Raw genomic sequence first — 27869 nt, 5'->3', positions numbered from 1 at the left:
AAACAGAAAACTGATGAATACTTTTTACAATCGCTGCATAACCAAGTATCAGCTCGTACCATGAATCACAAAATCGGGGCACTTTATTTTTCGTTTCTGTTACCGTGCCTGCTAGAGAAGTGGTGGGTGGGCCTACCTACATCCACAAGTCTCTTCTTGGCAGCAAAATCCTAGCTGGACAACGGCGTCTTCAACAAGTTCTCCACCCCACCGCACAATCATACTCGTTTTCTTTCATAATGCAGTTGTTGTTGTTCACTATAACACTACAGCAGAGGAATGACAGCCCCTTTTCAATGGATGGAAGTCGCAAAGAAATACCGCGAAACTTAACCATGCACACAACACATGAAAGGGGAAACAGAAACAAATCACATCCAAAAGCGGTCACTGCTCAACGCACTGATGTTTCGGACTCAGTGGGGAATATCCCTTTCGGACATAAATAAATGCCCTCTCTTGCCTTAAAATTCCCTTATATTTCGTAAAAAAAGAAAGACAAAATAAAATATGAAAGAAATGCTCGCTAATTCTGAGGATTTATCCAGAAATTTCTGTGAAAGGAGATGTAAGTGCTATCTAAGGGTAGTGTAAAAGAAAATCCTGCACCTGAAAGACCATAAACAGCCATTTCGTACGTTGTTCGAAGAGTGTTTAAACCACGGACTATGTAATTAATAATATTTTGTTCACATTTCACATGAGATTTGTAAAACTGGTTCAATATTCAGTTTTAATTAAACATTTTAATTTTTGAAAAAGTTATTGCACTTGTTAGCTCAATTACTACCAGCTGAGTTCAAATATAAACGAAAAACAGAAATCTTAATATTTCCAATGTTTGTGCTCTCCTACAAGCGAAAAACAGAAACAAGCGTTTGTATATCTAATTTTCCCGTTTCTCGCTCATTTTTAGATGTTTCTTCTTTTTCTCCTTCCTGTTAGTTTTTTGCTTCAGAATTCCCTGTTTCTGAAAAAAACCTCCTTGAAACACCACTGGCTCAAATTTCCTTTGCAGCCAACCATTCATTCATACCCGACAACGCTGGAGAACCCTCCTCTTGCAGGACCTGGGTCTCGCTCGCGCGTGTTCACGGTTAGCCAGTGAAGCCAACCCAAGCATAATGGTGCTAAATCTCGCACAAGTTTCAAAAGTCGTTTGGAAGTTGGGGATATAAATTAAACAAGAAGGCCGCTGTTCGTGGTAGTTGAATTTTCTCAAACTTTTCACGTATGACGTCGAACTCATCCCGTTGGTTGAACCATTCGAATTTATATTTATTTCTTGTTACAAATAAATATTAATAATATGTAGATCGCAGAACAATTTAGTAGTATGTAGCATAATTATGGAGTTTAAACGAGACCATGGATGTCCAGAAGGGGCAAGGGGAGGAAGCTCTTCCTGGAAAATGAATGTCAACCATAAAAGAATATATTTCACACATATCATTTCATTTCAGTCACATCAAATTATGTTAATTATTGTAAGGGCGTTGCAGAAAAATGTTAACTTCAAATTGAATTTGTATCTTTTGAGGAGGCAACTTTATTATGGGGGAAATATACCTAGTTTACCCCCACCCCTGAAACAATTACTATGCTAAATCCTCCCTGGTGGAAAGACATACTGCGGACATCCATGAACAACACTTTTTGTAAACATAAGGTTTGCAACGCTGTTGTAAGCCTCTGGCCGGAAGGTTTACACACGTGGGTTTTGGCCCGCTCTTTTCCACCCAGAGAACGGGCCTTGCACCCAGATAGGGTAGGCACTGCTCGTTCGCGGTCAGAAATTTGTAAGGCAAAATTCAGAAGGCTTACAGCTTTCCTCAAGCAGAAGGCGGGAGATCCCATGTGCCGCCTGGCGCTGAAGTGTTGCAATCTAACAAACATGATCTCGAGCACTGGTGTCGACCCGATTTGAACTTGGAAGTTGTTTACGAATTTTTGCCAGATAATTACATACATTTTACTAGAACTAATGAAGTGTAAGCCCGGCTTACACGGCTTACATGGACGCTCCGCGCCTGATCGCCACTATATCCACAGTCAGAAGAACAGCATTTTCGCTCTTCATACATGTAAACAAACAATGCGACTGAATCGTACGTTCCGTACTGTTAACGAGTTTTGCAACGCACTCCATGAACCAACCTGATTACACAGGGTGATTCAAATGTTACCTCCTAAATATCTTTAAAACTTGCTCGGTGAAAAATTATCAAAGGGTTTCGTTATGCATTAGACTAATGGTTGCACCTTTGACTTATGTCTTCATACCCCTTCCCCATCTTGGAAGTCGCCACCTTGATTTCAAATTTCGAATTATGAATGGAAATTTAGTGACGTATATAATTACAATTTGTGTCAAATTTTCCGAGAAATGTATTTTAATTTCCCATAATTCGTTCAATAGTTACTAGGCTAAGCATTATTGCAAATATTAGGAAAGCATCGTAAGAGATTTGATTAATTAATTGATTTGGTTTATTTTATTTCGCTTTTCTGCCACTTTTGGCTAATCGCGAAGATGAGGATTAGTGATGATGAAATTGAAGAAGGGACACTCACAAAGAACACCCATGCACAGGCCGGGATTCGAAGCCGGGACCCCTGGCATTGTAGCGCTCTGCACTAACCACTCCACCACGGATGTCGTCTTAAGAGATTCAAAATGTGATAGTAATAATAAACTAAACTTTGAAGTTTTTGAATGAAATGAATTTTCCACATTTTCGCCAACTTTATTTGCGTTATCCTTGGGCCTCCATAACAGCCGTTTCCCTGAAACTTGTGATAACCTCCTACTTACGCCACACGAAGATTGTTCGAAGGACACACCTATATGCATTTCGCTTTAAAATATTGTCATTGCTTCTAAAATTTCTAATAACCTTGATTGATTCGACTGTTTATTGCCATCTTAGTGCCAGACGAATCTTGCGATTTTGATCGAGTGACAAGAGGCTCAATTTGAAGAAAACATATACACAAAGCCTGTTCTCACCCTCTCGTTCTATACTATTATTTCTTGTTTAGTTATGCTGCGATGAAATTCATCATTTTGGGATTTCTCCTTCTACTTGTCAAAGAATCTCGTGGTAAGTAATTTTTTTGAAATATAACTTATAAAATATTTTAAAAATAAAATATTAAGGCCGAAACGTTATCATTTTCAACGATACCGATGCTTGAAAAGGGTTTCTTTGCGGGGGTGATTTCAAGTCTCAATCTTCCTATACGCAGTAACGGCTATTTGGTGCCAAAACTGAAGGGCAAGGAAAATTTACTTTCTCTTGTAGACAAAGTTTAGCATGTTAGCGTTAAGAGGTCATTGTGCAGGGGCAAATGTCCCCCAGCTTTCCTGATCGCCGCCACTGTCTATACGTGTATGTCAATGATTCGACACAAAATATTGGTTCAGGGTAATTTCGCAATTTCATTACATTACTACAATTCCTACAAATTGTATATAACGCCTTCCAGCTTTTTCTTGCAATTTTATTTTTGCTAGTGTGTTTGTAGGCAGCCCCTTCAATTTGTACGAATTGCAACATGGCTGAGCAGCGTACGACGAGCCTGCCTTCCTTTCTGCTCCAAGTTCATATGTGTGTAAGCCCCGCGACAGGTTAAGTTTGCAGCAACTTTTAACATGTATAGACAGAAACTTGCGCGCAGAAAATAGTTCCGCTGCAATACTGTCGATTTTCTCACTGTCTACGATATGAACATCTCAGCGGTTGAGGCAAGACTGGTACGGAAGATTCTTATCACCGTTCTCTTGTGGATTAATACATTAAACCTGCTGCATACTTAACCTGCCGCGGGGCTTAGTTTCGTGCATGCAATCGCATCTGTGGTATACAATGAAACATGTATATAAACGATCACTTAGACTTGAATCACTCGATGCCAGGTGCGGGGAGGGCGATAGGGGCGATTCCAACTGCCATGTTTTTGTAGATATTATCATGCCTAATATTTTGAAGACCAAGTTTAACAGATCGTCGAGCCTATTTTTTTAACGTTTGATTTTATTTTACTTTACACTCAGTATAGGATAATTGGAACGGAACCTACAAGTTAAATTTGGATCCGAACCAATGTGCAATATGCCTCAAAATGGAATCGAACCCGAGACCATTGATAGAATAGGTTTTTGTTGTCTTCGTTTATTCACTCTACCCCTCATACATGATCGTTCAGTATATCGTGGCAATGGGAGGAATTATGATAACGAATTACAATAATAAGAATAACCATCTATTCCAGTTCTAAGCCTTTTTTTATTGCAAAACAATAGACCCTACTCCAATCTCTAGAACAAGTCAGCTTGGTCCCTGTTTCCTACTATACAGGGTGACTGGTAATTAGATGTATTCCCTGAAAGGGGTTAAAGTAGAGACAATTTGCAATAAATTTGACCACATGATACCCCGTCCGAAAATTAGTAGTTTTCGAGATAATCGAATTTCAATTGTTGTTTTTAAAAAATGACAATTTTCCACATAAAAAGATAAATTGAGAAAAAACTGCTCATTGTATGCCACTTATTTCAGCGTTTTCTTTTCTGATAGCTAACAAATAAGTGGTTCGTTAAAAAAAAAGTTTTCCCCAAATAACAATGACATGTAAGTAACGGGTGGGTCTAAACTTACAAGTGATGATAAAAAATGCACTCTTAGTTTACTTGGCAACGTATTAATAACAAAAATGGTATGACACGAAGCGTACAAATTACTTAAATTACTTCCTTGTGACATCTGCTATCCAACAAGCTACAAAAAGGTAAAAGGTAAAGTGCTCCCCTGTGCATAGCACCACGCCATGAAGGCGTATAGGGGGTGTGGGGGTAACGCCCCACACTTTCTTGATCCGGTCGTGAGTGGGGGTGATGTGATCAGCATCACGCCCCTGACCGCCTTTACCCCCCAGGGTTTCCCCCAGGTACCCATATTATTCGACGCTGGGTGGGCGCCGGGGCCGCTTTCACCGTTAGAAAAGTTCCCGGATTTGAACCGGCCGGGGATCGAACCCGGGACCTTGAGCATGGTAGTCAGACGCGTTACCGACTGAGCCACCGCGGCCACTAGGTGCAAATGTTGCTAACATTCACATTTGTGTACAAGAAATAATACTTCATTTATCTTCATGTGAATGGAATCAATGAACAATACAATTAAAGAACATTACACGTCTTGATCAAAGTGGGCACATCCATTACGAATGCAGGAACACAGGTTTTTACGCACATTTGGTCTCTTAACTCGTGATGTGATGGTGTCCTTGATGTGTTGATCAGCTGTTAAGATCCTCCCCCTGAGCTCTTCTTGCGAGTTTACCAGTGTCTTGTCATGTGTCTCCAAATGTAAAAGTCGCAAGGCGTCAAATCGATTGGGGGATCGAGCTGGGCAGTCATCATGCTGATAAATCATGTCACGTCTTGTAGCTAGAGGCACATCCTCCAACAACATTGCCATCTCGTTCCTCAAAAAATGTTCATAAGTGATGCCATTTAAGATTTGGGTCAGGAAAAATGGCTCGATCAAATGATTGTTGATTACGCCCATCCATACTTCTGCCTGGACGTGCGACAGTGGCTGGATGGAAATTACCCAAAGAAATGGATTGGCCGAGGCGGACCGATTCCCTGGCCGGCTCGATCGCCCGATTTAACGCCTTGCGACTTTTACATTTGGAGCCACATGACAAGACACTGGTAAACTCGCAAGAAGAGCTCAGGGAGAGGATCTTAACAGCTGATCAACACATCAAGGACACCATCACATCACGAGTTAAGAGACCGAATATCCGTAAAAACCTGTGTGCCTGCATTCGTAATGGAGGTGCCCACTTTGATCAAGACGTGTAATGTTCTTTAATTGTATTGTTCATTGATTCCATTCACATGAAGATGAATGAAGTATTATTTCTTGTACACAAATGTGAATGTTAGCAACATATGTACCTTGTTGGATAGCAGATGTCACAAGGAAGTAATTTAAGTAATTTGTACGCTTCGTGTCATACCATTTTTGTTATTAATACGTTGCCAAGTAAACTAAGAGTGCATTTTTTATCATCACTTGTAAGTTTAGACCCACCCGTTACTTACATGTGATTGTTATTTGGGAAAAACTTTTTTTTTTAAAGAACCACTTATTTGTTAGCTATCAGAAAAGAAAACGCTGAAATAAGTGGCATACAATGAGCAGTTTTTTCTCAATTTATCTTTTTATGTGGAAAATTGTCTTTTTTTAAAAACAACAATTGAAATTCGATTATCTCGAAAACTACTAATTTTCGGACGGGGTATCATATGGTCAAATTTATTGCAAATTGTCTCTACTTTAACCTCTTTCAGGGAATACATCTAATTACCAGTCACCCTGTATATTCTGCAAGCGTAGATTAGAATTGATTGTCAGTGAGGTGAAGCACCAGACTGAAATTCTCCCCTCCCAACTGTAACTGCTCGATGCATGCATAAATCAAAATACATACTAAAATCACAAGTTAAATGCAGTGCATGTTCATTTTCCAACCGACTCTCGCTGTGCGCACGCGCAAGGATACGACACAGGGATATTATCGAGTCGAGACGTGACATGAATTAATAGTGTCTCGCCTCGTCTCAAGTTGTAAATAACTTGGCTCATTCTCGGTATCGATTTACGAACACCCGTCTCTTTCAAGCAAGGTAAATCTCGGTCTTGCCTGGAGTCTCGAATATATTTATGAATTAAATTATACGCATTAGCAATTATTATTACAATAAATAATTCTAAATGTGAGTTAACCCATAGCGGGATATGGTTAAACAAAAAACAGGAGAGAGACATTTTCACCTGGTAGCCAGTAGCAGCGCGGTGATTTGGTGCCAAAACGGGGGGAGGGGGGGGGGCAAGAACATTTTTTTTAAATCTTAGTAGACAAGTTTGAGTTTTTGTTTTATGTCCACTTTTATGCACAGATAGACTAATTGGAACTGGACCTACAGTTTAAAATGGGATCCAAACCACTGTGTCTCCACCGGGTCTTGGTAGACAAACCTTAGCATTAAGAGGACATAGTGCAGGAACAAAAGTGCTTATAAGACTAAAAGTACCCAATATCGCAGACTGCAGACTTCTGGAGACTGCCTCTCCATACAACAAACACATTCATTTATACAAGTACAAAATTGAAATGTTTACAAGTTTGAAAAATCGTCGGTTATTTTCATAACTTTTATAGGTTCACATTTAAAAATTTCATGGCTCGAGGATGAACCATGGGCCCTCCCCTGGGTACGGGCCTGTGTCACCGCATCATAAACCTTTGAAGCTCATGGAGATTATCAATAACGATTTTATCTGTTTGACCCTTTGTTTCGATGCTGAAGATAATTTTTATCTTGCATGTATGTAACCACGATGCACAGGCATAGCCTTAACTTTTTCGAATTTATCAAACTTTACAAAGGGTACCTTTGTTAAGCCCTGGGTCCTGAGGAGCAAAGTAATAAGGAGTAATATTTGTGATTTCGTAAATGTATCAGTTATTTAGTAAATAATCCTGGACGCTACTTTTAAGATATGGAACATTTTTCGATTCTTCTCCTCCAAAGTCATGCCCCAAGTTCCTTTCTGCCCAAACCTCTCAAAGTTAGGCCTCCAAGTTACACCTACGATGCCTCGTTTCGACGCATCAAACACCCGAAAAACGTGACTTTATCCTGAATGCATATACAAGCACGCAACAGACTCGCGAATGCCACTATAATCTATGAGGCCTTAAAAAGATCGCTTCGCGGGCTTGCAGCAGACGACAATATGGGGGTGTGTCTGCGAGAACCAATCAGGTCCGCGAATGAGCGAGCCCGGTTGCCACAGCTAGCCCGATGCACCCTTCTGGAAGGGTGAGTGACCTCTGCCTCTTGCTACCTCGGCCTGTTTGTTGGCTGAGGAACAGATGACACGAGAGTATCGGCAACAGTATGCTAGACACGTCTGCTGTTAGCCCGCGAAGCTCTCTTTCTAAAGCCTCCTGCAGTATAATGGATCGTAATTATTATGAATTACATAATCAGGTAACAGTTGGGCTGAAAAGTTCGTAGGCTAACATAGTAAAAAATATTTTTTTGACAAAATTCGATTTTATTATTCGAGGGCGATTCAACGATTATAGCGGTTATACAATTTTTCGATGCCATTTTTATAGTACGATTTCTCTTTAGCCTCAAAATAGGCCTCAGTTTCGGCGATTACCTCTTCGTCAGTGCTAAATTTCTTTCCAGCGAGAATTCTTTTAAGGTCTGCAAACAGGAAAAAGTCACTGGGGGCCAGATCTGGAGAATATGGTGGATGGGGAAGCAATTTTATTACGGTTGAATATCGCTAAACATTGCTCCGAATCATCAAAACGATGTTGCTTTTGATCGATTGTGAGCACGCGCGGCACCCATTTTGCACACAGCTTTCGCATGTTCAAATATTCATGCACAATATGTCCAACACGTTCCTTTGATATTTTTAAAGTCTCAGCTATCTCGATCAACTTCACTTTACGATCATTTGAAATTATTTTGTGGACTTTTTTGATGTTTTCGTCGGTAACAGCCTCTTTGGGGCGTCCACTGCGTACATCGTCTTCGATGCTCATTTCGCCTCGTTTAAATTTAGCAAATCACTTCTCAACGGTTGATTTTCCTGGTGCAGAGTCCGAATAATGTTTATCAAGCCAAGCCTTGGCTTCAACAGTATTTTTTTCGCCAAAAAGCAATGCTTTATTAACACACGAAATTCTTTTTTATCCATTTTTTCACAATAACAAAAGCTGCTTCACTCACAATGCTATATCTCACGAACTAATTATCCGGCAGCTGTGAAATTTATACACGTATCTTTTGAAGGTTAGTACTAAGTAAAAATCACATGGATTTAATTCTAGTAACGCCATCTATGAGTCAGCCTACGAACTTTTCAGTCCAACTGTTATATATCCACTTGGAATGTCTGAAGAACTCTCATAGTGAAGTACATTTGATTTTCTTAAATTTTTCAGGTATTACACCAAAGTTTCAAGTCTCGTTTCGTCTCGATTACGCAGGAGTCCGCAGGGACGTCGGGACCGGGGGGGGGGCGACTTGCCCCCCACTCATTATCGAGGGGAGCAAAATAGTATTTTTGCCCCTCCGGTCGCGTGCTAAAAATGAGACTATATTTTCTCCAACTTGTGTTTCGTTTTGAAAAAAAAATGGAAGAATATGTTTGCACTAGTTAAATGACCGTGGACTCACGTTTCGCTACCAACAAGAAGTACGTGGCAGAAAGATCCATGTGTAGATAAGAATCGCAGCCACGTCTCTGCAAATCAAGTATAAGGTGGAATTATCCCCTTAGAAATTCGCCGCTTCGATTTTACGTACAGATGCAGTCGATGTGAAACAATAAACCCCGCGTACCCCGATGGGAAGGGGGCAGAGAGCAGCCTAATTTTAAATCTCTTCTTTCCATCTGCAACTACAATCCACGGATGCAAGGACTCCGAACCAGGGGGGCAGGTAGAGCTTGAGCCTTTCTAGGTAAAAAGTTGAAGGTGGGAAAAAATTCGAGACGAATGCGAAACGACGTTATGGTCTAGTGGGTATGGCCTCTGACTGCCACGCGGAGACTCGGGTTCGATTCCCATGGTGTCCCCGCAAAAGTGGCTCTCGGGCTTACCCTCTCCAACCATGCACTATATTTGAAAGTCTTCGTTGCATAACTTTAGCCTAGAAATGCTCTAAAATTACTGATAGTTTCATTTCTTAATCTTAATCTCTGAATAGCAGTCTGGGATTCGAAAATATCAGTAAAAGGTGAAAGAATAGATTCTGTACACCATTTTTGAAGCAGAAATGTTATATATGTTGAAATATGAAAAATAAAGCGCTTACAAAATAAAATATACCATATTACCCCAATATCATCAACTGCCTTCGCGATCAGCCAAAAATGGTAGAAAAGTGAAGTAAAATAAACTAAATCTGTCATTAAATTATTTCTATTTAACTCTTTCATTCATGTAATTCTTCTTTAGTAGGGCGACGTTTTTGTCAAAATTATGAAAATGATGAAATGGTAAATGAAAACACGGCTACGGGGCAACTTTCTTTGCAACACATCGATCAGAAAGCTTCAGAAACATGGATTACCTCAATACGTTTCCAGGTGTCCTTCTCGCCCTTTTATAAGCAGCACGTTTTCAGTTATGTTACTAATGATTAAAGGAATGCCTCAATAATTGTGAAAAAAACTACTACACCCTGGCCACTTAATCGACACGTTGCTAACAGCTGACGAATGAGTGACTACTGAGAAAAAAAATCATGCCCAAAATTCCCATACCCACAGAAAGGAACAGTCATTGGAGCACACGCCATGAAGAAATTTGGAAATTATCGTTTAAATCGAAAAGGATCAGCGGCGTATACTCTGGGTCACCTAGGTAATCGGAGATGACCCGACTATAATTTTTTAAAAAGTTTTTTTTTTATTTCTTCACAATATTCTTCCGAACCAATCTTTGTCACATATTTCTTTCCTTCCAGCGCGCAAATGTTTTCAACCGTTTGCCGCGGAATGTCCGTGAGGCTTTTCTCCAGCTGGTGGAATCTGGTGACGTCAGGGTGAGATTCCACCGGCTCCCTTTAAATCCCTTGACGGGAGGGGAAGGAAACACTGCTTCTCAGGCGCGGTTATTTCGTGGCAAGGGTAAGCTCCTTCTGGAGAGAGTCCATCGGTCGCACTCTCCACCCCAGAGCCTTTGCCGTTCCCTCGGCTGGCAGTGGCGCCCTCTTCTGCCATTCTTCCCCGATGGCCTTTGTATCGTAGGAGCTGTGTTGTTTACGACAGGGAAATTTCTCGGGGAAAAACAGAATTCTGGGTTCACAAATTGCGTACTGAAAAAGAAAGTAGAGAAAATACATCTGAAAATGCGCGAGAAACAGGGAAATCTGAACAACATTTGCGAACCAATTCTATGTTAATTCTCATTTTACATTTGCTTCTGTCTTACTGATCTCTGCTATTTCAACAGATATTGTAAAAGGAAAAAAAACTTTAATGTTGAAAATGAAGGTAATTAAATAAATTAAAATTTGAACTAGAAATTCAAGAAATTACACCGACCTCCGTTGCGGAGTGTTAGCACAGCTCCCTACGACGCCAGAGCTACAGGGTTCGAATACAGGCCTGGGTGTTCTTGGTAAATGTCCCTTCATCAATGTCATATCATCACTCGTAGTGATTAGCCAAAAGTGGCAGAAAAGCGTCGTCAAATAACAATTTCATCAATCGATTAATGAAATAATTAAACTATATGCTTACTTTTTTAATTTTTGTATTTTAAGATATTTAAAATATTACTTTCTTTGTAGCCTTCAAAACCAGTACTTCTTTCACAGAAATGAATAATTTTTAAAAGGGAAAGCTATCAGAAATAAATTATATATATATACGTACACATAAATTAGTTAATTTAAGTTGTTTTTCCCCGGCTTTAGATTAATAATGATCATAAAGATAAAAGATGTATGAATAAAATATATAAACAAAAAAAGCAATGATTCCAACTTATAGAACCTTGCGCATCGCAGGGAATTTAAAGCTGGGAAAGGGAATTTTTCAGCATCCATAGGGAATTTAATTCTGAGTCAAGAAGTAAGGAACCACAATAGAAGATTGGCGCAGGGAATTGAATGCGTGTTGTAGGTGGCTTTGTGCTGTTCTTCCTATTAGCGATTCGAAAATGTAATATTTGTTTAGCTGTTAGCGGTTTAGTATTCGTGCTAGTGCTGTGTTTACTGAAGTTAAAGGCAATGGATATAATACAATATTTGCGTGTGAAAATATTTGGAACGGGATCTTTTCCGGAGAAATTGGAAATAGTTAATGTAGGTAGGCCAGTAACAACTCTTGTACACAGGTCTTGAACTTAAACTTCCATGTATAGAAACAAAAATCGGGAATACACGAGTAACTGGACACTGGGGTAACTTGAATTTTAGACTTCAATTAATATTGAGGGTTTTTATTTCACTACCGCATTCCTTTCATATTCTTTGTTACAGGTTTTTTCTTATAGATTTATTATATTTTCTTGTTTTATTATTTGAAATTCTAAACGTAGATTAACTGCAAGTGCAATCACAACAATTATTCGACAGTGGTCGCAACAATAAGGTAACATTTTTATCACATATATTCATAAATCCTGTATGGATGTTGAGGTAAATTTGCAGGGAGACTTCAGGAGTGGGTGGATGAATCAAGTGTCGGAGATTACCCACTAGTTAAAACCAGGATACGCCACTGAAAAGGATTACTCAAAATGGTAAAACACTTAGCTTAAAAATTACGGAAAAAACTTCCTCGTTTCATAAGCTCTCCAAAAAGATACAAATGTTGCCAACTGGCACACGAGCTGGGGGGAAAATCTGAATAAAAAGCGGAGAAGGCGCGTTGTAGACTTCTTTGTAAAGTGAAAAGAAGTTCCTCATTCCAACTATATCAAAACTTTGACTCTTTCTCCTATTTGCACAGGCATAGATTGTTACGAGTGCTTGGCTAGTGATACAGAAACGTGCTTCGAACCGAATCCTATGGACAGGAAGAGCCATTGCAGTCTTTGCTTCGAATCCCAAAAGATGTACAGGAGGTATCCACGTAAGTAACATTGCAATAGACGGACGCCTCAAAAAGTGAGGCATCTCATCCTTATGGCACGTACCGCGTTTGTTACAACCTGTCTCGTTTCCCGCGCTTGCTGATCGCTGGCTCTTCTAGCGCTGGAAACGGGACAGGTTCTAACAAACGCGATGTAGGAATAGATTCCGCTATCAATGTCTGAATGAAACTTTTTGCTTTGAGGGTGCCATCCATAGCCGAACAGTGTTGAAAGTGAAAACTCCTAGCTTGGTTGAGTTTCGGGATGTGTGTGGAGGATGCTTGTAAGGATCAACCTGGAGAGAAGGCAGTAGGTGGGGGGATGCTTTATCCTAGCTGCGGCGGGAGGGGGAATGTTTTATGAAAATTTCCTAGCGGACTTTCGTGGCGGAGTGGTTAGCACAGCGCGCTACGACGTCAGGCGTCTCGGGTTCGAAGCCTAGCCTGGGAATGAGTGTTCTTTGTGACTGTCCTTTCATCAATTTCATCAGATCATTATTCATCCTCATCGTCGCGATTAGCCAAAAGTAGCAGAGAAGCTACGCTAAATAAATTTTTAAAAAAATAACAGATGATCGAATATCCAGCACAACTGTTTTTAATTTATTATTATTATTATTTTACATTTCTGTGCCGAATTGCACAGTTACTCAATTTCGTTATTAAATTTCGTACATCTCTTTCAAGTCAAGGGGGATTTTATTTGTAGAGATTAAGTTATGTGGCCTCCCACCAGGCACGTAACTAGGGAGTGGGCTCTGGGGCTGAACAAGGGGGGTTTCACACCAAAGCGACAAGAAACAAGGGCCCCACCCACTCTGCAGAAAAATATTCACTGCGCATGCGCAACCAACAAATAAATGTTGATTATTTTAGTACTTGGTCTTTTGGGCAGGTCCGGACCACTACGTACGATCCCTGCAAGTGATCACATTTTTGTTATATTTTTCAGAGATACTTGAGATTCAGCGTCTGTGCATGCCCAACAATAGCCTGTTCGACGAAGTCCTGAACGGAACTCTCAGGAGCAAGTTGATCCTCTACAACGTCCGGACGTGCAGGGAGGAAATGTGCAACTGCGAGTTCAGCTGTGCAGGAAGAATTCTTGCAGAAACTGTCATTCTGCCTTCTCTAGTCGCTGCCTTGATAGCCCCCCGTGGGTAGTTGTGATCCTTCATGCCGAATTCACTGTCATTAAAAAGTGTTCCCTCTTCAGACAGCAGGATATGGCAGACAAGAAGAAATGCCATTCTTCATTCTTGAGGATTCTTCATATCTCCAGTCTCGCAAGAGTCGAACTGTAAAGTTCCTTTCGTGTAAAATAACGGCTTTATGTCCAATAAAAAAAGATTTAAGGTAAATAATTGCCTTGTACACTGCAACTGACTCGGTGGTGTGTCGTCTGCTGGAAAACCTTGGCAGCCATCACGTGAGTGCATCCATCCAATGAGAGCACAGCTGGAGACAGCACGTGCTTTGTTTCCTACCAGCCAGAGCTTGCCGTTCCCTTTGCGAGGCGAATTTGAATACTTGGTTGCCACTTTCACAATATGGAAATAACAGTGTAACAGCTTGTCTGTCTCCATTAGCAGTGCATAGTTAGAGATCGGTTAGTTCATTTAAGTCTCCAGCCTAACTATTGCCTATTTTGGGGAGAGCAGGAAAAGTCCTTGCCTTCACTCATTCTCACGCAACAGATCGGTAGGTGCTCGGGCTTACCCTGAGTTGATACCTTCCTGGAGACGAGGTCTGCTCGAAAAAGGTTTATAAAAGTTGGCTGCCACATTCATAGTGTAGGGGTGAAGAAGGCGACCAACACACACGGGTGGTGAGAGTAAAAGAATTTCCCTTCTATTTGATACTATTTGCTTGTCCTTTTGAAGGACTCTTGCAACAGCATAGCCAGTCACCATGTTTGGTGGCAACAACAACCTGCAGACGACAGAGCATATCCTGGTGAGAGCTGTACCTGAACAAACCTTCTGGCTTTTAGCTGGGGAGATGCTGGGTCTTGTCTGGGGAAAGGAAGGAGGATGCTTGTATTGATCAACATGAAGACAATTCAGCAGGTGGGGGGATGCTCATGCCATTCATCCTAGCTGGGGATACTTTATGACACTTTCCTTACTGTGGGGATTGCAGCCTCCATGTCACCCACATCACTTTCAACACTGGACATAGAGGCTCCACATGTTCATGATTTCAGCCGCTGTGGAGGCAATGTGATCAGCACCATGCTCTTTTACCCCAACTTTAACAACAACATGCGACTTTACCCCAACAGGTAACCATTTTCAAGAAGCTGAGTGAAGCCCATAGCTGCCTTATTGTTCGTTTATTTGCAGTCGCGTGCTCCGGATTTTCATTTTGGTTATAGAGGGGAGTATTTCTTTTGTAATGATTTTTTAAAATGCTAGATCAAGGGAAGGATTTATCCCCCCCCAACTCTCTTTCCTGTGGACATGACACTGTTCGGTGGTGTAAGAATGTTTCTGATCAGGGTGACATTAGGCACGCGTGACGCATGCCACCATACAGGGTCTCGCCTTCTGGTAGAGTAGCCAGTGGCTGAACCTTGCCTTCTGAATAAAGATATATTATTATTATTGTTATTACACAATATTATTGAACCTTATATTCACATTCATTTCTTATGAAAATGCAATCACATTAGAACAAAAGTAAGAAAAAAACACTCATTGTGATTCTTTCAATATTCCTTGCTCCCAAACTAAAATTACAATCTGTTTTAATCTCAACATAAACGCTGCATGTTGCAAAGTCTATGGAGGGAGATCTTTATTGTATTGCTCAGCATTTGTACAGAATTTTGGAAGGGGTCCAGCACCAGTGAGACTTTGCCTGACTACACCAACAATTGTTGTCTGTAAATACCACAAGCCTCTGTCATAGATGAGAGAGATATCAATTTACAGATGCTAGAAAATAATTAGTGAGGAGAAGAGGGGGAGATAATATTTATTTGTGGACAGTCATATTTACAATACATCTAAACTATGTTAAAAAAAAGTAATAATTAGACTAAAATAGTACTTATTTACCCAGTTTTATTCATTTGGATGGAGTGGGGAGAGCAGACTAATTGATCAGGACAACCCCCCCCCCCCGCTGCTCCCTTCTGAATATCATCACTGACTGTCTCGTTTTTGTCTGTGGTAAATATATGTATTATCTATGTAATTGATGCTCCTGCCACCTGGTGGGAAGAGTGAACAGGATCTATGTCCAGTCCTTGAACTTTCATTTATTTGCCTCATGCAGTCTTAGATTGGAGGTTGATAGCTACTATTTTTTAATCAATATTAGATATATTTCTTTACCTTGAATCTGAGTTTCTCTTGTTACATCAAAACTAAATAGGTTTACATACACAATTTACAGTATTAAATTGTATTTCTTACATATGTTAAAAGTTTTCCTCTGTCATATCTTTAGATCACATTCTCTGGCATAGCCAGTCAGTATTCATGTACTATTTGTAGGGTAGAAAAGTAAGGAAGGTATAGATATTGGTAATTAGACTTTGTTTCTTATTAAACATCAGTACATATTTCTCAAGTTCACTGGGCTTGAGTGAAATGTCAAGTTATTAATAACATAAGTGTATTGCAGTGTGTGACACATTTTGTGTCAACCAATAAACGGGCTTACAGTGGCTGTGACTAAGCCCTATTACATTAATCTTGACTGATAGAGTCGAGGAGAAAATGGCTAAGTTCAGAGTATTGCTGAATGCATTTAGTGCTACTAAACAGGTACATAAATTAAATTTATGAAAACCCTTGTTTGAACCTCTATTTGAAACAGTACATGCACTAAAATATTCAATTTTAAAAATCAACTGTTTTGATTATCACATATTTGATCACAGTTTCATAGATATTTTTTATTGTTTTTATGGTACCAGTTTCATAGATCCGAGACACATTAAAATCGGATATTTTCTGTTTCGCATGTTCGTACTTACCAATTGTGTATTGCGGAACATAGTTCAAGGTGCCAGTAGGTATGCTTTTTACATGAAAACAAACACCTTTTCTACTAAAATAACGCATTTTTCTAAGTGCTACCGAATGCACGTAATGGTGCGATATCGCTTACTTTGCAAATGATATCGCTTCTTTAGTTCTTGAATATCACCGAAAAATACCCACTATCGTGTTCGTCACGTCTGCAAATTGTACATTATGGACGGGTAGCTGACGGATAGCCCCACGAACCATTCCGATAAGGTTAGGTTAGTTTGGTTAGGTTAGGCAAGCATAGTTAAAAAAAAGGGGGGGGGTCGAAACACCGACATGATTTCCCAGTCAAATAGATACCACGATGAAAGAAAATACCTCGACTAACGTTGGAAACCTTAGAGAAAGTCATTTCCGTAAGTCTCCGATGTATGAAACTGTTACCGTTTTTATCTCTCTCCAGATGTATCTCCTTTGAAAGTATATGCTAGACTATGAAGTTAATTTCATTCTCATTGGAGATGTTCGTATTTGGGGATTACCAGTCTTTGGAAGTAATGAGTAATGTCTACTACAAAGGGTAAACTTACTTATAAGCTGGTTACAAGTAACATTACTTTTTAAAAACGAATAACTGTAATTGACTTTGTGAAGTAATGAAATTAACAGTTCCTTTTCCAGGTAGCCTTCTTGTCTTTATAGCTGCAGTGGTCTAGTCGGTAGGGTATCTGAATGCCATGCGGGAGACCGGGTTCGATTCCCAGGGTGGGTGATCTACAGTATGGTAGGAATTTTTCCGACCTTGTCCCCGCATAAAGTGGCTCTGGAGCTCACCCAGCCTCAAATAAATGAGTACCTGGGGGCAAACCTGTGCGTTTGTGTGTGTGGGGGGGGGCTAAAGGCGACTGGAGTGTGGTGCTGATCGCATCAGCTACAAAATGGCCAAGATCGAGAATGTGTGGCGCCCTCCCCCCACATCCCCCAAATGTGCCATCAGGGCACAATGCTATATGCACGGGGAACTTTACCTTTATCTACTTGTCTTCACTAAACTAGGTAATAAATACATGCTACTGTATTTCAATTCTTATATCATCTTTTTACCTGTATTATTAATAATAATTAATCTATTTTAATAATATTATTAATACACACATAAATCGTATTAACCTAACTTTATTATTATTATCATTACATGTGAGACACTTGGTTTGGACCCCTTCCAAAATATAGTTATAGGGGCTCGATCCCCCCCGAAAGTTTTAGGTTTACACTAGATAAAATTAGGTTTTTGGTTTCTTGCGATGTGAAATAATATATAGTGACAATAATTTAAGGAGAGAAATAATTATCGAGGCAAGACGGAGAATGTTCCGTAACCCTGTATTGATAATAGCACGTATCCAAGATGGGACACAGGGGCTCGACCCTCTCCCCAAGAAAATTTTTAGTTTACGTTAGATAAAATTAGGTTTTTGGCTTCTTGAATAATGTGAAAAAAAATTAAGGAGAGAAATAATTATCGAGGCAAGACTGAGAATGTTTTCTACCCCTATTATTGTTAATAGCACGTATCCAAGGCGGGGATGAGGTGGCTCGACCCCCCCCCCTCAGGAAATTTTTCAATTTACAGTTGATAAAATTAGATTTTAGGCGTCTTGAATAATGTGAAGATAATAAATTTATAAATCTGAGAGAAATAATTATCGAGACAAGACGGAGAATGTTCTATAACCCTATTATTGTCAATAGCACGTATCCAAGGTGGGAATCAGGAGGCTCGAGCCCCCTTCAGGAAATGTTTCTTTTTACACTAGATAAAATTATTCTTGAATAATGTGATGATAATTTGGGAGAAATAATTATCGAGACAAGACGGAGAATGTTCTATAACCCTGTTATTGTTAATAGAACGTATCCAAGGTGGGGTTGAGGTGTCTCGAGGCCCCCCCCCAGGATTTTTTTTTATTTTTCACTAGATAAAATTAGGTTTTTGGCTTTTTGAATAATGCGACGATGATTTAAGAAGATAGACAACTATCGAGGCAAGACGAAGAATGTTCTATAACCCTAGTAGTTGTATTTACGGTGGGATAAACTCGAGAAAGGAAGAGCACCTCTCCAGCAGATTTGCTATACTTAAAACAAGCTCAACATGGCCATATGAGCTTTTTGCTCTAGTGTGGCACTCTGCATAATTCAAGATTTTTGTAAAAAATGCCCTCGGGAATTTTTCAGAAAGGAAGAGCTCTTCTCATGCAGATTTGCTATACTTAAAACTTGCTCAACATGTTCATATGAGTTTTTTGTTCAAGTGTAGCACCTGCCTAACCCAAGAGTTTTGTAATCGGAAAGTATCAACCCCCCCCCCCATCAAGCAGATTTGCTAATATTTACAAAAATTGCATCAGCCAGATTTTTGTCCATAAACTTGTATCCATACCCACCTATACATATTTACTTCAGGTTTAAGTTCAATTGGATACCAGGTTCAATTGTTTATCTAATATTAAAACAATGCAATATGTAGAGACCCCCTCTAGAATTGCTCCGTGTTTGCATGTTTCCCCTCTGTGTCAGTGTGTGGAATTCCCGAGACGGTAGTATTGATTTTTGCTTTGCATGTTTCTCCTCAGCGCCAGTATTTACAGAAATTCCCGAATATTGCATCAGCCAGTATTGTGAGACTGACTGAGGAGAACAGATGTGTTGATACAGTGCTTCTCATACTTACAGGCCTGTTTGGTTTAATTGAACAATATAAAATCTGATATTTGTTGTAATCCACTCATATTTAGAGTCAAGCTGTCCCATGTCCTGCATGTTTGTGCAGGTATTTGCGCTGGGTTAGTGTGAATGAATATTTATTCTCTTTTTCCACTTGTGGGCTATTGGCTTTACAACCTGTCATAAGATTAATATTAATAATATTAATCCATAAAGATTAGATTTAAAACCCAGGAAATTTTATATAAATACCAAAGCCAAAAATATTAAGTGTATACACACATACACACATACACACACACACAAATCACACAGCTGAACTTAACTGATATTTTTTATTCAGTATAAAGTTTTGAATTGAAACCCAGGAAATTGTATATAATAAACAACAGCAAAAATGCCGAATCAAAAATATTGCAATCAATGCAATAAAAATATATCTAGCTCTAATTGGGCCAGACACCAAAAAATTTGTAACCCAGATAAATACAGAACTCCCACAATAATTTGCCCCAAATGCAATAGAAAATATAACATGGAATACTTCACATATACACATAAAGATACTTGCTCTGTACAGTCATCTACATCTGGTCTGAAAAGAAGGCACGAAGCACCTCTTAATGCCAGAGCAGCAAAACAGCCACGCCATGAACCTATCCGTAGCAGTTTTAATGGCCAATTAAGGGATCACCGGTTTGTATCAGAGCCAAGATGTGGCATTGAGAATTTCTTGAATAGTATAAATTCTGATCTCCAGGCAATTCTAAATGCACAAAATGGCTCTTATAAGCTCTCCCTTAAATTGTTTGTACAATATAAGAAGCCAAATGGCACAAAATTTACACAGCCCCACATAACAGAAACTGTACCGGTATATTCAAATGCAAATTTGGACAGAATAATAAGCAATTTGATGGAACAATTGAACACTAAACACTCTGAATTTGCGGCAAAAGAGTCCGGATGGAGCCTATGCGGTTCATCACACAAGTTATATGTTAATATTTCTGAATTCAGCCCATTACAAGGTTCCACTTATGTGCCATTACCTGATAATATTAAAAACAGAAGAGCCGTGGTCAATATAAAAAATAATGACGCGAAATGCTTTTTGTGGTGTATATTAGCTGCTTTGTATCCAGTTTCAAGAAATCCTGAGAGAATAACTTATTACAAGCAACATGAGCACGATTTTGATGATGCAATGGAGGGTTTAGAATATCCAATGTCTGTTCAGAATATTGACAAATTTGAAAAAAAGGCCAGGCACATCAATGGCAAACAATTATCTATTAATGTATTTATTTGTTCCACTGGCAATTGCCCGATAGCACCTCTCAGAATCAGTACACTTGATGATGAATCTGCTATTCCGATTGATCTGCTCTTAATTGAAGGGGATAGCACATATCATTATACTCTGATACATAATCTTGAAGCTTTAGTGAGAACACAACTAGACAAATATAAAAAAATATTTAAGTTGTGCAGAAGATGCTTAACTGAATTTGATGGTCAAAAAATGGTGAAGGGGGTTCGGGAAGAGAGTGCAGAAATTGCCAAAAACAAGTTAATTGAGCATCTGAAATACTGTGGGAATCATAAACCTGTTCATATGGTGATGCCCAATCCAAGTGAAAATTGCAAATTCAAAAAGTATGAAGCCTCGTTGGAACACCCAGCATATATTGTCTGTGATTTCGAATCGAACGTCAAACCTATTGCATTCTGCAATCCAGATCCTGAAGAATCTTCAAGTACATCATACCAGCTACATGAACCTTCCAGCTTTTGTTATACAGTTATACGGGATGGTGTAGCTAGTGAGCCGTGCTTATACATGGGACCAGATGCCATCAAAATATTTGCACATAGAATAGAAAATGAGTGCCGTGACATAGCATCTAACATCTTATTAAAATCAAAGCCCATGTTGCCTTTAACAGAGGAAGAGATTGAAGATTTCAACAATGCAGAAAAATGCCCGGTATGTGATTCTGAATTTTCAGATACAAATATCAAGGTGAAACACCATTCTCATACAGATGGTAAATTCTTAATGGCCCTGTGTAATAGCTGCAATATTAAGATCAAGAGACCAAGATTTATCCCCATATTTTGCCATGGAGCATCCAATTATGATTTTCATCATTTGATCAGGTACGAGGGTTTGAGAAGCAGAATTTAAATATTTTAGCTGAAAATGATGAGAAATATATATCTATTAGCAAGATAATTAAAGTTGATGGTGTTCCTATTCACATAAGATTTCTTGATTCTTACAGATTTTTATCTGCTAGCCTGGCTACACTGGCCACTCAATTACCTGATGATCACTTGAAAATCACACGTGCATTGTTTCCAAATCAGGACCTGAAATTAATTAGGCGGAAGGGTGTATATCCATATGACTATGTCACAGATTTTTCTAAATTTGATGAGTGTTCCCTGCCACCACAAGAAGAGTTTTACAGCAAAATCAGAGGATCTGGAATCACTGATGATGATTATCACCATGCTCAGTTGATGTGGAACAATTTAAAATGCAAGACATTTGGTGATTATCACATGGCATATTTAAAACTTGATGTCACCCTCTTAGCTGATATATTGCAGGCATTCAGAAAATCTTCCATGCAAAATTATAAACTGGACCCAGTGTATTTTTACAGTGCTCCGGGCCTAGCATGGTCCGCAACGTTTTTGAACACCAAAAAGCAATTGGATCTGATCCACGATCAAGATATGTATCTGTTTATGGAGAAATGTATAAGAGGAGGGATGGTGCAATGTTCCCAGAGATATGCCAGAGCAAATAACAAGCATATTATGCTGCCTGATTATGATCCAGCACGGCCATCAAATTATATACTGTATGTGGATGCAAACAGCCTCTATGGTGACGCCATGATGAAAAAACTGCCATATGCAGGGCTTGAGTGGGTTGAAAATTACAATATTGAAGATCTTCAGAATTTTGATGACCGTGACTATGGCCTCATCTTAGAGGTTGATCTGATAATTCCAGATCATTTGCACAACAAATTTTCTGATCTGCCCCCAATTCCCGAGGTTCAGTGCTCACCTGGCTCTAAACAGAAGAAGCTCATGATGACACTGGAGCCAAAACAAGGCTATGTCATATATTACAAAAACCTCCAGTTCCTGATGAATCATGGTATCCAAGTGACCAAAGTTGGCAAAGTCTTAAGGTTCAGGCACTCAGAATGGTTGAAACCATACATTGATACAAACACGGAGCTTCGAACATCTGCAAAGAGCCAATTTGATAAGGGCTTGTTTAAATTGATGGTCAATTCTGTGTATGGCAAAACTATTGAAAATGTCAGGAAACATACCGATGTTAAAATAATTACTGACCCCAGCCTGAGCAAAAAATTGGTTGCAAAGCCCAACTTCAATTATAGAAGAATTTATGATGAGCACATGGCACTTTTCAACATGAAGAAAACAAAGATCAAATTTGATAAACCTATTTATGTAGGGGCTGTGATATTGGAATTGGCCAAATTACATATGTTAATATTGTATTATGATGTGCTGAAACCTTTTTATGGTGATCGTGTAAAATTATTGTACATGGACACGGATAGTTTTATTCTTGATATTCAAACAGAAGATGTTTATCAAGATATGTCACAGCCTGAATTGTTTCAATACTTTGATACCAGTGAACATACAAAGATTCAACACCACCACAACAAAAAGGTGCCTGGCAAATTAAAAGATGAGACACTTGGTGATGTTATTGTGAAATTTGCTGGGTTAAGTGCCAAGGTGTACAGTTTTAAAACATGTAGTGCTGTTGTCAAAAAGGCCAAGGGTATTGGCAAAGTAACTGTTGAAAAAGATCTTCAATTTGAAGATTATGAAAATTGCCTCAAATCCCAGAATTCAATCAAAACATCAGAATCCAGAATTCAGAGTGAGGATCACTTATTGACTTCAAATATTGTAACAAAAGTGGCCCTGGACCCACATGATGATAAGAGATGTATTTTATCATGTGGCATACATACTCTACCATGGGGGCATTGTGATTTGAGAAGTGGCAAACAATGCCCAATGACAGAGCATGATTTGAAATAAATAAACATGCCCATGAACTTATTTGGGTTCAAAAAACAGGTTATTATGGACCTGCCAACACCACAACCCTCTCCTGATATGCTGTCTAAACTGAGTGGCTTGTTAATTATTCATCTGAACAGCATATTTACAGATAATGATGATGAAACAGGCAAAACATTGTACATATTTAACAATAATTTAAATCATTACCAATTACCTGTAGGTGGGCAATTACAATTTATTACAACCCCTGAGGGTGATGTCAAGATTTCAGTAGGGAGAAATATTTATAGAATTAAGCACTCAAACATGGTTTCTGGCACTGTATATACTGTTTCTGCTGGTGACTGCTTATATATTGAGGTCCCTGGATCTTATGACAAGCTTATACCCTTTTTTATAGAATTAAGAATCAGATACTCTATAATAAATAACCACTAAAACAAAAATGCCTAATGATATATTTGGCCATACAAGACATGAAGATCACAGTGATGAGATTCTTATGCTTGATGTCAGAGTCAAGAAATTAAGAAGTGATTTACAAGCTTTACAAACCACACTCAATGCCAGTCTTCAACTAGAAATTACAAATTTACAATCACAATGCATGGACCCTCTTCTTAAAATTGATTCTGAACTCAAATTGTTGCTTCAAAAATATACTGATCTGGCAACATTAGATAATTTTCAAAGTTTAGAAGAAGCTGTAGCAGCTCTTCAAGCCAAATTTAAGACCCAGGCCACCAACTCCGAGCAATTGAAACAACAATTGGAAGAACAAATAAATAATGTCCAGGCACAGCTTCAAACAATTGTCAAAAGCATAAAATCACAAGAAGATTTTGATCTAGTGATTTCCACTCTAAAAGAACAGATTCAGTCACTCCAGATACCTAATCTGGATCCTCTGCACAATGCCATAGCCGAGGTTAAAGAAAAAATTGAGACACTTGAAAATTTTATGAACAATTTGCCATCTTCTGATGCTTTGAGTGCAATAACTCGGAGTGTAGCAAATATTAAGCTGCAACTTGAAACATATGAAGATTTTGGAAAAATTCAAAGTACCATAACCCATCTTGAGGGTACAATAGCAGCAGTGCAAAGTGATTTGGCAAATGTACAAGAATCCCGCCTGCCTGGGATTGTAGACACACTTGTCAGTGTCCAGCAACAGATCACAAAGCTTGAAAACCTCAACACTGAATCTGAGCTATCTCATTTTCATCACTTGATTGATGATATCCAAACAAAGCTTGAAATTTTACAACAATCCACACCCACTCAGGCAGATATAGCCCTGCTCCAAAATGCTATGCAAAATGTGGCTGATGCTTCTGAATTAAACAATGTAAAATTGGCACTTGAATCTTTGCAAAATACAGTATCAAATCTTCCTACATCACAGGAACTTAAAAATATTAAGAGAGCAGTGAATAGGATATTGAAATCAGAAGATATCAAGAATATCCAAGCAGAGATCAAACATCTCACTCAGACAGTGGCCACTCTACCAACCAATCAACATATTAATGAACTGCATGCCCTGTTTGAGGATATCAGAAGACAGGTCCATGATCTTACTGCTCAAAATTCAAAAATGGCAGTTGTTGAAAATTTGCAACAAATTGTAGCTAATATCAAGCAACAGCTAGGGACCATGGAATCCAATCAAGCAAATGCTCTCTCTGTTTTTGCCACCCAGCTTCAAGAGATTGTGCAACAATACAAGAAACTCGTTGTGGACATAAAAATTAAGCCAGGCCATGATGATGTTGTTAGGACCATCAATGAGCACCTTGAATCTGTAACAAGCAGATTGCTTACAGCAGAAAAGGAAATAACTGGCATAATCGAGAATCCAAAACATACAGTAATTCTTGAATTGTACAGCATCCCCAACAAAGAATATGATTCACCATTTACACCAGGTGGCAAAATATATATGCTGTCCCCTGTACAATTTTATTACCAGTTTTTTGTTGGGGGCACATTGAGACCAATCAAGATCAAATATTGGCATCAGCCACAGGCACACCACTACCCTACCTTATCAATAACAAATGCTGATAACAAAGTGAAAATCACCAGTGTAGAGTTAGAGGATTTTACAGATCCCGATACATTAGAAACAGCCTATACTGAAGATGATGGCACTTTGGAATTTAAAATACAAATAGGGGACAAATTATATTTAGAAAATCCTGTAGTATCAGCTGCTGAACACCCCATAGTTGCAATATTCTTGTTTTCATATTATGTCTAGACAAATTATTGTTGATGAATTACACAGACAAGCCAGACATAATTTTAAGAGACTGCCAGTAGTCACAAAGGGCATAGATGATTTATGGCAGAGCGACTTGATTGAGTTGTCAAGTGGACAGTTGAAAAACTTAGACAAAATCAACAAGGGCTACAAGTATCTACTCACTGTCATAGATACATTTTCAAAATTTGCCTGGGCTGTGCCACTCAAATCCAAGACTGGAACATGTGTTACAGAAGCCTTCAGGACAATCATCAATCAGAGTGGAAGATCACCGCGCTATTTGCAAACAGATAATGGCAAAGAATTTTATAATTCTGTGTTTCAACAATTTATTAAAAGCCAGGCAATAAAACATTATTCGAGTTACAGTGATCTCAAGGCCTCAATTGTAGAGAGATTCAACAGAACCTTAAAAAATCTTATGTATAAACAATTTACACTTCAAGGTAATTATAAATGGATTAATATTCTTCCAGAACTTCTACATAAATATAACAACTCGGTCCATTCCACAATCAACATGAAACCCTCTGAAGTAACTTCATCTGATGAGCAAAAATTGATCAGGACTGTTTATTATCCTAGATACCAGCCAACAACAAGAAAGGCCAAATACAGGGTGGGTGATCAAGTAAGAATCAGCAAATATAAGCACTTATTCAAGAGAGGCTTTACAAGAAACTGGAGCACAGAATTATTTACAGTGGTTCAAGTTAAACCTGGGACCCTTAACACATATATAATAAAAGATCATCGAGGAGAAATTCTCAAAGGCAGATTCTATGAACAAGAGCTCAGCAAAACTAAACAGCCTGACACTTATCTCATAGAAAAAATCATCCGCAGAAAAGGCAACAAGTTATTTGTCAAATGGCTAGGACTTCCAGAACACAGCTGGATCGATGCAGACAAAGTGATAATATGAGCACCTGGGATGTTATAAAAAGGCTGCCAGAACCTGAACAACAGAATAAGAGAAATGGCAACTTGCTGCCTGATAATATTAGGTGTCTTATTGTTGGGCCATCTGCTTGTGGTAAAACTACACTAATGGTTGATTGGCACCCAACTGGTTAGACTGGAAAAACAGGCACTTGTATGTCTTTTCTAAGAGCTTGGAACAATTAAAATATCAGCAGCTGATGAAGCTATATGATGGATTGGATATTGCCACTTTTGAACCAGATGTTAAGCCACTTCATGACTGTCTCGATAATTCTGTTGTTGTGTTTGATGACATTATACTGGATAATCAAAACAAGGTTAGAAATTTCTTTACACAGGGCCGACACAAAAACATTGATTGCTTCTACCTGGCACAGACTTTTTCTAAAATTCCAAAGCAGCTGATCCGAGACAACAGCAATTTTATATGTGTGTTTCATCAAGATCATACCAACCTCAAACACATACATGATGAATATGTAGGTGGGGACTTGAGCTACAATGATTTTTCCAAGTTTTGCAGTAGGTGCTGGAACCAGGACAGTTATGGGTTTGTCACAATTGATATGACAAGAACATCCAATAGTGGCAAATACAGAAATAAAATCAACGATTTTCTAGACGTTGAAATATAAATAAATAAACATGAAAAGGCCAATCATTGATGATCTTAAGTTAAGAGATTATCTTGTAAAAAGATTCAAGGGATGGAAATCACAGAACCGTGGAATTTATGAACAACACAAACAAACAGAACAGCCTGTAATTGATGCTATTAATAATTTAGGTAAGAATATCAAAACTGTTACAGAGCAAAATCAAGATTTGATCACGGAGCTTGTACCTGTAGCTGCAAGGAACATATTAGATTATCCATTCACCCCACTTTCCAGTATTCATACACCTAGTCCTATTGCTCCTCGAAGAATTGAAGCTACACAGGATCCAATTGAATTGGGTCTTCTTGCTCAAAAATATTTAAGCACACCTAAAGACAACAAAGATGAGGTTTTTGGCTTATATGCTGACACAGAGCTTGATGGGAGCATCATTCATAGAATTGGCAATTTCAGAGTAACATTTATGGGGGATGATATAATTGTTTATTCAGAATCTCGTCTCGGAGAAAAAGGTGCTTTTGTTAAGTACACC

The 27869-nt window shown here is 38.9% G+C and overlaps 2 protein-coding genes across 3 annotated transcripts in view; both read left to right on the top strand.

Moving 5' to 3' along the window:
- Positions 1-2932: 2932 nt before the first annotated feature.
- LOC145978875 (uncharacterized) lies at positions 2933-14015 on the top strand. The gene is made up of 3 exons (XM_083111777.1): positions 2933-3104; positions 12570-12692; positions 13645-14015. The coding sequence occupies exons 1-3, from the start codon at positions 3053-3055 to the stop codon at positions 13854-13856; spliced, it is 387 nt and encodes a 128-aa protein (XP_082967903.1). The 5' UTR covers positions 2933-3052; the 3' UTR covers positions 13857-14015.
- Positions 14016-16417: 2402 nt separating this feature from the next.
- LOC145978694 (citrate synthase, mitochondrial-like) overlaps positions 16418-27869 on the top strand; it is a 40911-nt gene continuing 29459 nt past the window's right edge. For both annotated transcript variants that reach the window (XM_083111487.1, XM_083111486.1), the window contains exon 1: positions 16418-16468. In XM_083111487.1, coding sequence (XP_082967613.1) covers positions 16421-16468 — 48 coding nt within the window. In that variant the 5' untranslated portion in view covers positions 16418-16420. The remainder of the gene's footprint in view (positions 16469-27869) is intronic.

The sequence above is a fragment of the Lepisma saccharinum genome, chromosome 25, assembly GCF_977018435.1.
Source record: "Lepisma saccharinum chromosome 25, izLepSacc3.1, whole genome shotgun sequence".
In the NCBI taxonomy this organism is placed as follows: Eukaryota; Metazoa; Arthropoda; class Insecta; order Zygentoma; family Lepismatidae; genus Lepisma; species Lepisma saccharinum.
Note: the sequence above shows the minus strand (reverse complement) of the source record. Positions and strands in the feature narration are given on the sequence as shown.

Coding starts and splice junctions, on each gene's coding strand:
- LOC145978875 (XM_083111777.1), top strand. CDS start 3,053: ATGAAATTCATCATTTTGGGATTTCTCCTTCTACTTGTCAAAGAATCT. Junction 3,105..12,569: donor ACTTGTCAAAGAATCTCGTG/GTAAGTAATTTT, acceptor CTATTTGCACAG/GCATAGATTGTTACGAGTGC. Junction 12,693..13,644: donor GATGTACAGGAGGTATCCAC/GTAAGTAACATT, acceptor TATATTTTTCAG/AGATACTTGAGATTCAGCGT.